General features: G+C 38.5%; 1 protein-coding gene across 1 annotated transcript; it reads left to right on the top strand.

Annotated features, from left to right (window-relative positions):
* Nucleotides 1-2,462: 2,462 nt before the first annotated feature.
* On the top strand, nt 2,463-9,159 carry rnaset2 (ribonuclease T2). The gene is made up of 10 exons (XM_085763281.1): nt 2,463-2,559; nt 4,001-4,078; nt 4,268-4,322; nt 5,223-5,272; nt 5,500-5,557; nt 5,817-5,881; nt 6,932-7,045; nt 7,272-7,320; nt 7,478-7,549; nt 7,718-9,159. The coding sequence occupies exons 2-10, from the start codon at nt 4,008-4,010 to the stop codon at nt 7,895-7,897; spliced, it is 714 nt and encodes a 237-aa protein (XP_085619407.1). The 5' UTR covers nt 2,463-2,559; nt 4,001-4,007; the 3' UTR covers nt 7,898-9,159.
* The last annotated feature ends 1,068 nt before the right edge of the window (nt 9,160-10,227 follow it).

Genomic DNA, 10,227 nt, shown 5'->3' with positions numbered 1-10,227 from the left:
TGTTTTCTCAACAACTGATGCTAAACAGCTGGTTGTTCAAGTGTACCATCTGATCTAGACAATGCAAACAATGTGAACATGGTGATGTTATGGGAGGAGGGAAGGGGGCAAGACATTTACAGGCAGTCATTTTTATCTTGAAGGAATAGACAGCAATATGGTGAGCGTTCTCAATCACCAGTGCAACAGCAGGCAGATCTCACTGATTTCTCCCGAAGCACAATGGCATAATTAGTGAATAACAAAACCTATTCTAGACAGCATTTCAGAGCTTATACAACATACAAAATCTGTTCTAAATTTAATGTTACTATGGAAGTAAGTGGCACTTCACAGGTAGACTTAGCTAAAAACTAACATGGCCTGAAACAACAGTCCTGTAATAAATCCTCCATCCCTGAACGTTATGATGTTTAGTTTTCATAAAGGTTGTTTTACGTATACGGTGTTGAGTCAACTGGGGAGTTGGAGGAATTTGGTTTTGTGGTGCTGTTGAAATGTATTGTCTTATACAGAGAAGTGTCTCTGTTATTTAGCCTTCATGGAAATAGAAGATAATAGAAACATTTCTTTATATAACACAGCACAAATCATTAGTGCTGCTTAGTCACAATATAGCTCTTAAATTTATACATTTAAATCTATGTGCACTTAACACTGAAGTCCCTCTCCAAGATCTTTCTCCCTGTGCACTCAGAAAACGTCTTGAGACACTGTGTCGCATGCTGAACTTTGGCCAGTGCCTATTTATAAAACTAGCTACAGTTACAGCTAGACTATTCTTGACAGTGGAAGAGCTGTGAAATACATTTCACATCCGAGGTGAAATCATATGATGGTAAAACATGAAGTTATATTTGTGAAAAGGAGTGAGACAGAGTGAGAGAGTGGCAGGGTGAGGGGTTGGTTGGGACTAGATGTAGATGATGTGTGAGTGACACAGACAGACTGAAAAATGAGAAACAGAGAAATTTAAAGTAATTGCAGAAAGACACAGAGGCAAGGGATTTTTTGGAGACTATACAGGGGATGACCTTCACCCTACACAAAATTCAGGAAGCCAGGGTTTTGGGGGCTTTAAGATCCAATACCAATTCAGTATTGGTTATAATTTGGCGTAGCCTGTAATGTAAACATGAGCAAGATAAAAACACGATACAGACACGGAAGACATATAGCCTAATTTATTCAGAATAAGGCACGAATGTCTTACAAAAGGTTGTTAATCTGTGAACTATTGTAATTGGTGTGGTGTGTGTGTGTGTGTGTGTGTGTGTGTGTGTGTGTGTGTGTGTGTGTGTGTGTGTGTGTGTGTGTGTGTGTGTGTGTGTGTGTGTGTGTGTGTGGTAAAAACAGGACTGCCATCTGCTGTCTGTGGTTGAAAAGAGCCCCCTGTTGGCCATGTGGTAGTACACTGTAACCAAAGCCCAGTGATAATTTTAGTACATTATGTTGCTGGCTGACAGTGAACTAGGACTTGCAAAATAAAAGAAGAAAGAATAAGAAAAAAGCAGAGTATGCTTTCTAACACAGAAGAACTGAGCAGCCCAATGCTGTAGCTTACAGTCAATAACTGCTTTTTCCAACTGGATATTATGAAATTTGGATTATTCCAGTTAACACCTCTTGACATTGCAGTCCCTGGAGACAGACCAAAATGAATTTTCTAATTTTACTGAGTCTGACATGCTTAATTTTACACATAATGACTTATTATTTAAAAGTAACCTCTGGGCACTTCATATATTTAATAAGTCAGGCATGTCCGATTAACTTTAAATTAAGATCGTTAGTGCATCTGTACAAAGAGAAATGTCCAACTGAATAGTTTTCTTCAGTCACAGAAAGATGAATAAGGCATAGGCTACCATTACTTGGCTGTTTCTGTAAAAGACCATTTAGAATAGGCTATATCATTCATCATATGCATAGGAATTATTTGGATTTTGGATTTTCCTCTGCTTAGAGGCATAGAGGAGGGAAGCTTGCCAGGGACTGCAGCTGCTGTAGAATTTACTGCACTGAGTAATTCAGAAAATATATTCAAATTCAAACCTATAATCATTATGTGTTACTTATCTCCAGAGCTGATGGCGCTGCAATAAGTCTTTATGATAATTGCGATGTGAAACAAAATGTGACAAGAACATGAACTGAAATCATCATTAAAACCCACTGAGTTTTAATTGTACGATGAACTGCCAGCTGTCTTGAAAGGGGCGATTGCACAGTAGCACACTTTCACACCAGCGAGCATGTTCTCAGGACATCAGTGCTGAAATGCCGTTGGACAGAGAACAGCCGGTCCGATCCGAACACAAATCAAACAAACCACTCACGCCCGCGACGTGATGACGCACTACGTCTGCGGCGCTCCCGATTGGCTGAGCGGGGAGGCAAGGTGGTGAAGCGGTTGGTGGTGGGACATAAACAACAGCCGTACCGACTCGACTGTATCCTGAGTAAACAAGCTAACCTTGTTAACTGAACTAAACGAGAGACTGAGCGGCGTCGGCAGAAAACTACTGCGAGTTTTGGTTGCAATATATCCGGCATAAGGTGAGACCAGTTATTAAGAAAACTAACTTAACTTAAGTTCAGTTAACGTACAGCTTACTCATTGTTAAGTTACACTGCTTGCTTGTTATCAGGGTTTGCTGTGACTCAGGAGTCGACAGTTCAGTTTGGTTTGCTCATGTTTAAACCCCAAACAATGATATTATCCCTTTTTTTTTAGGTTATGTTTTTCACAAATGTATGCACATACTTAGGTATTAGACGACCTTTCAGATTAAGACATGTTAATTTCTTGTGCCCTTTAGCCTACTTCATATTGGCCCGTAAACAGTGAACCAACCCTTCCTCGAGCCTAGATGTCCTTTAAAGCAGTCCGATAAACATACACGTGACATACTTCTCAGTGTGTTAACATGTTAGCTCGCTTGTTGCGTTGAAGTCAACAAGTTTTAACTGGACTGCAGTGTTAAACTTGCTGTAAGAAGTAGAGAAAAGTGTACGTCTTGGTTACTGTTGCTGACTTTGCAATGCGCGTCCTCCATAGCTTCCTTGTTGTCATATTACAACAGACTGCTCATGTACATAATGATAGAGGGATTTTCAGCCTTACTAAACACATTTAAGCCCTTTTTGAGTGCTGCCAAAATTATATTCACTAAAACGACTCAGGTAATGAGTAGAGGTAGGAGGTTTCAGATGCATGATATGTTGTTGTTTTGTTTGTGTGGTCTATCTGAGGGAGAGATTTATCAGTTACTGGTTTTTCCTGTGTTAGCTAATTAAGTGGTCACATGAAGTCTATAACTGCTGACTTCCTCCTGTTAAAACTACTACCTGTTTTTCTCCACTTGACATTCTTTGTGTGCTACTGTCAGTTTTTTTTTTTTTTTACAAGACAACACAGCGAACATACATTGATACATACAATGTGAAATAAGTGTGCGTGTGTAACTCAGTTATAATATATTATATAAATGGTGATCATAATAGTGATGAAAAATGAAATTGGTGAATATAGTAATAGTAACCTTGGTCATAATAATAACAGTATTAAAAAATAAAAATAACAGTTGTGACAGCAATAACTAAACAGCAATAACAACAAAACAAAACAAAAACAAACAAAAAATAATAATAGTAGCAATGATGATTGTAGAAATACGGGAGAGAGATAATAACCAAAGATTGAGGAAGAATGTGGGAGCGGAGGATGGATAAATGAATGACATTTTGAATGAGAAGAAAAATATATAAATAAAATAAACTGTCAGTTTTTTTAATGAACCACTCGCACAATGCAACTGAGGTATGATCAAATTCCATGGTTATGGAAATTTACTTTACTTTAGTGTTAATGCACAATTTCTCCACAGCACAAATGTATAGTTTTTTCTACATGTAGTTTTAATGTGGATGTTCTGGGTTAGTCCAGTTATGTAGATAAAAGCAGCCGTTTATTGACAAGTATATCATCTTGTTGTAGGTCAGACATGAGGCTCAGCTCAACCCTCCTGCTCTGCCTGGCAGCAGCTCTGTCCTCTGCCTTTGTGATTTCACCGCCGTAAGTACAGCAAAATAATACACGCACAATGGCACATGGTCTATAATGAGTAATCAGTTGCTATTTTTTGCTTCTGCATTTGAATGTCTATTAAATTAACATGTAATTGACTAATGTGTTATTATTATCATACTATTTAAACATTCATCAAACTGGACTAATAAGTTATTGTTTGTGCGTGTATTTCAGACACATGTGGACCAAACTGATCCTGACCCACCACTGGCCCAGCACCTTCTGTACTGTGAGTGTCTATACATGCCTTTAGTTTAATTATTCATTTATTTTGAAATGTGCTGGCCTTTTTAAAGATATAATCAGTCTTATCACAGAAACACAATGTGAAATGTCACATGCCGGTTTAATATGTTAAGTGGATTAATATTGATTTTGAGACAGGCCTGACTTTCATTTGATGATTAGATTAGTCAGTTTTCACTTCTCACAGGTTAGTCATGGGGTAAAAGGAGTTCTCTACTGTATGCGTGTTATAAATTGAGAGCAGTGTAAATAAATAACTGTTTATCTAACAATTCAATTGGTAAACATTTCCAAGACTGATATATCTCAGAAGGTCACCTATGCACTGCGTCACTGATTGTTCAATTTTTAATCCCCAAATATCATATGATGTCTGAGTCATGAGACTAGTTGTGGGTCAGCAGTGTGGTTTGATTAGGCAGCCAAGTATTTATGGTCACAAGAGTATACAGTTGGAAATATCCCATAAACATCACAGGACCTACTTCCCTTATTTTGCGCTCTGCACCTTCGTTTGTCCCAGCCAGGTCTCATTTTGACTATTATAGGTTTTATAATCAGCCAAAGTTTTGGTTAAAGGGATATTTATTGCATTTATATGAAATTCATACTTAAGTAACTTCAAAGTTCATTTCATACGTCAATTATTGAGTACCATTTCATGAAGACTGAAACATTGTGAGAGCTGTGCTGTGATGTTTCCTTATATTGACTGAATGGTTAGGTTAGTCTTTGTTTTTTGGTCAGACAAAACAACAAATGTATTATATTATTATATCCCATCATTGCAATAGTGAAAAAACTGTATATTTTAGTCCAGTGAGATAAAGCTACCTGAGTCCAGATGGATTAAAAATACCAATTTTTGTACCTCTCGTTTCAGATGGAACACTGTCATCCCAACATTAGCTACTGGACACTTCATGGACTTTGGTAACTGTGTGTGTGGATGTGTAGTGTAAAATACTGCTCAGATGACTGGAAAATGACCACTTAGATGTAACTCATGTAGTACATGTGTTATATCTACATTACTTGGGAAAGAAACCCAACATATGGAAGAACAGTTTTATGAAACAATCATTGTTGCTTTCATTTTTCATTGCTGCAGTGATATAATGTAATATATATCTATCTAATATTGTGCATTTGTTTTCCAGGCCGGATAAAGGGATTGAGTGTAACCATTCATGGCATTTCAACTCTTCAGAAATAGAGGTATAAAACTAGACACACTGAGAATGTATTATATCTTTTACCTTCCTGTAGGATTCAAACATGTATTTTATCTTGCTTTAATGTGTTGAAACTGAAGATGTAGTTTAATTTATCATAAACTGACACCAGTTCAGATCAGTGTAATAAAGCTACTGGCAGGACAAAGAAGAGGCAGATAATTCAATTTTTCACCTCTTCTCCAGAACAAATACCACCAGATAAAACCTGATGTTCTCTTGTTTTCTGTTTTTGTTTTCAGGATCTGCTTCCTGACATGGAGAAAAGTTGGCCTGACTTGCTTATGCCCAAATCTACTAGCTTCTGGTATTGTATTTTTAATAGTGCTGATTGTAGTGGTGATGCCCAATGCCAGAACATACTTGTATACAGCACACTTTCAATGACAGGCACACAGAGAGGGCAGGTCAAGACATTTACAGAGCCACTAAAACCTTAATGGATTTTTTTGAGTTATGCAGTGGCCCTTCACCAGGATTTATCCTGATTTGTCCAATGGCAATTTCCACTGTAGGTGTTCTTGTTCCTACAGCATTTGTGAGGATGGGATGCTTGCTTGCTTCATTTTGTCAAACCAAGGCTGGGGGGGTCGACAGTGTTTTAACCAACAACACTGAGCTTTCCTATTGTTAGATGTTCAACCAACTTCTGAATTACAACAAACATCTGCTCCTATCATTTTATATCTGTGACAGTAGCAATGTACAGTGGTGTTATGTCTTGTGTTTTCGGTACAGTATATTTTAAAGATATGTTATGTTTCTAAACATCTATGAAAAAAGAATATGAAATATGAAGATTCATCTTCATCAGTTAAAGTCCCACTCCCGCGACCCTTTTCGGTCATTTTAAAACCAATGAGCTGGTTGACAGCTACACCGAGCTGTCAAGCCTTTCACCTCTGAGCCAGATGCAGAGCGGGGCGGGAGCTTGTAGCACTAGTGCCCTCCCCTGGAGCTGTGACACGTCAACTCCAGTCTCCCTGAAACTGCCAGTTTGCGTCTGCCATTGGTTCACAGCAATTTGAAGGCAGAAAAACTCAGAAATGCAATTTTGCACTTCCTTTTCTGCTGATATGTGCTCTAACACAAGAAAAAATGCCACAGGAACATGTGAAAAGCACGAAAAACACGATTTTCATGGGAGTGGGTCTTTAACAGAGTTTCAGAGATAACAGATTACTACAATCATCACACACTACAAACTATGTGATAATTATTCATGCTGATGACATACTTGTGTTTTTTTTAGTCCAGTAGAGTTGCTCTGTGATCTTGAAAATTTGTCATAATAATACATTTGTAAAATTTTTATAGTAGAACTTATTGATGTGTGTTTGTCTGTCTCCTTCAATAGGAGTTACGAGTGGCACAAACATGGTACATGTGCAGCCAGAGCAGAATCTCTGAACAGTCAGCATAAATACTTTGGCAAGGCTCTGGAGCTGTACCACAAAGTGGATTTGGACAGGTACAGAACATGTACATGTACACACATACAGTACATACATCACTTTTATGTGTCCTAGTATTGTCTTGATGTTCTTGATTCCTGTCAACCCTAGGCATATTTGCCACCCACAATGGAGTTCACAGAAAGTGACTACCGTTGTATTCTTGTTTTCATTTGTCACTTGAAGAAAAGCATCAACACCTCAAAAAACCTCAAATGCAAATCTGTGTTTTTGTTATTGTAGCATCCTGAGGAAGTTCAACATCACCCCTTCTTCAGAGGAATACTACAAGGTTAGTCTATGATTTTAAAACATCAGATTTTAGTATATCAAAATGTCAAATTCAGGTGTTATGTAAGAATTAATTTATTACAATTATTTATTACATAATGTTGCAACCATTGTTTCTAACTTACTTTTTCTGCTCTCTCCTGCTAATGTGTTTGTAGTTTTCACAAATTGAAGGTGCCATAGAGAACTTCTACGGCGTTAAACCTAAAATCCAGTGTATCCACTCAAAGGTATTACACTTATTCTCTTGCAGACAGTGAATTTATACTTTGCTCTTTGTGTTTTGTAACCCCCCCCACCCCCCATTTCTTTTTCGCACAAATAGCAAATTTTCACTCGGACACTCACACTCTGGTTGGTTTTTAAACGATATTTGTCTTCGTCGTTTTTTTTGACAGAATGCTGATTTCCAGACCTTGGGGCAGATAGAGATCTGTTTCAGCCCTGACTTCACCCTCCTGGACTGTGAGAGACACGAAGACTGGGACAAGCTCATGGCTGTTGACAGGCCATCTGGGTTCAGTGTGTGTGACCCTGATATTCCAGTTTACTACCCACCTCACCCCACAACCGTGTAAACCGAAATGCAGCAACTCACCGCAACCTTACATTGACACACATTTGCACATAGGTAGATATTCTTCCTTTACCTGCCAACTGTACTGTATTTTAAAATTAATGCGCACACTAACCATAATTACATTTTTCTCAGGCATCCCAGAGCTTTAAGGATAATATATATCAAAAATAGACTCATGCAATCAGAAGAAAGCTTGAATGAAAACATTCAACTTCATGTAAATGCTGGCTGGGACTTCAAAATAATCACCTTTAAGTGTATTGTTCTTTTTATAACCTACAAAACCAGGACACGCAGACACACACTCCACTACTACGTAGTGCTTTAATGGAATTACGTCCCTTCCTGGCTCTAGTGGTAGATCAGTCTGACAGTAAACAGCATGGTTTTCCAGGACACAACAGGAGGCATCGGTAAGTTTTCGTAAAGCCAGGTGGGCAGACAGACAGTTTAATCACTGTACAGTATCTCTGGTGGCACTGGCAAATGACTGGACTGCTAGTTTGTGCGTTTCTGCAGGTGACTCCTAACTTGATTTCATTCAGTGTGTAGGTGACTTTGCTGGGTGTATTTTATACCACCTTTGTGTCCTTATTTGCCACCTAGTGATTGCCATCTTTTACTTCCGGGATTGATTGGATTGTAGTTGTTACATAAATGCATTTCAGCATTATTGCTACATTCATCCAGCGCATTAAAATAGAGGGTGTTGTAATTTTAGGGTATGTCTTATCTGAGGGCTTTTTGGGAAAGTGCCATAATTTTGAATCCACACTGCTGCTTTGCAACAACCTTTCAGGCATTATAAAATAGAGGTAGTTGTCATTAACTGCCCTGTGATTTTTTTCCAAGTACATATGCTCAGTGCCTGTACTGACTTTTTTTTATAATTATTTCAAGGATGGAGCCAATGTTTTTGGTAAACACTATTGTATTATCTCCTCACAGATTTGCACAGTGACTTGTTTCTATTAGTGTTGTTTGGATTAAAAATTTTCTCCTTTTTTTGTAGTTTGTTTTGTTTATTTTTTTTGTATAATGATTTTTATAATCATAGCTACAGTGGACAAATGTTGTGGTTTGAAAGGACTAAGATGAACATTTGTACTTGATGTCAATAAAACATTCGATATCTCGTCAATACACCCTGCAGTCACCAGTGAGTTATTATGTAACATGCAATATTGGTCACTCTGTTATTATTTTTAATTTATGTAATTGAAAATTAATCCAGCCTATAAATAGATTTTGGTGAATAAATATAGCAAAACAGTCCTAAAAAGATGCACTTGACAAGCATCTTCTGTCTGTCAATGCATGTAGTGTAATTTAGTATAGTAACAGTATTAGATTTCAGGCTGTCTATCTTTCTGTACCCACTCAGTGTGTATGAATATTAATGTTGTGATCCCCTTACAGAGCCTTAATCCTACCAGGACAAAGACACCAGTCCATAATCCTGAATCTCCTCCCACAACACAGCACAGCAGATTGACTAAACACATCTGATTACATTTTCAATGGTGCTAAAATGCCTTGAAAGTATGTGCCAGCTATATTCTAAATGTGGTCCAAATCCTGTCAAACACATGCAAATAGCACTATGAGCTCTGTCTTTAGTGACGTTCCAAGTTTGGGGATCACAGTGGAAGCATTTAAGGTGATTTCACCCTGGCTGAAGAATGTGAAACCATATTTCAAAGCCCAGGTCAGCCATGGATGCCTGACCCAGGCAGAGCACCGATCCTGATTTACCCCTGCTTCCATCTATTAAAAAAAAAAGAACTCCCCCATCCTCTCACTTCCCTTGGTCTTTACCTCCACCACCTCTATCTCTCTCTCTCTTCTCCCCCCTCTCTCTTTATGGTTATGTAACACTGCAGTTCTGCAAAGCTGCTGATGTGACAGATCCAAGCACCTACACAGACACACACACACACATACACACACTCTTGCCAAGTGATAAACCAGATCACACTGTGTTCTCAGTGATTGTTGTCATTGTGCCTACCATCTTTATTATTGATCATTGCATTGATTGTTGTCCCCAATAAGTTATTGAATTCTGACGTAATGCAATTGAATCCTGAGCCACCGGAATTTGCAACCTAACATCATGCAGTGTGTGTGTGTGTGTGTGTGTGGCAACCTAACATCATGCAGAGTGTGTGTGTGTGTGTGTGTTATTGGCTGTCATGCAGGAGCAAATAGTGGAAGGGACAGAGGCAGAGGGAGACAGACAGACAGAGGTAGCAGGGTTACACCATGTGACCTCGCCAGCTGTTGCTGTATGCTGGTGGGAGAAAGAGAGAGAGGGAGGTGAGGGAT

This window comes from Trachurus japonicus, chromosome 3 (assembly GCF_045865225.1).
Source record: "Trachurus japonicus isolate A0001 chromosome 3, Traja_1.0".
Taxonomy (NCBI): Eukaryota; Metazoa; Chordata; class Actinopteri; order Carangiformes; family Carangidae; genus Trachurus; species Trachurus japonicus.
Note: the sequence above shows the minus strand (reverse complement) of the source record. Positions and strands in the feature narration are given on the sequence as shown.

Bases quoted from the DNA above. Each gene is read 5' to 3' on its own strand.
- rnaset2 (XM_085763281.1), top strand. From the start codon at position 4,008: ATGAGGCTCAGCTCAACCCTCCTGCTCTGCCTGGCAGCAGCTCTGTCC. The intron at 4,323-5,222 runs GTGAGTGTCTAT...CTCTCGTTTCAG, and splicing joins GGCCCAGCACCTTCTGTACT to ATGGAACACTGTCATCCCAA. The intron at 7,550-7,717 runs GTATTACACTTA...TTTTTTTGACAG, and splicing joins TCCAGTGTATCCACTCAAAG to AATGCTGATTTCCAGACCTT.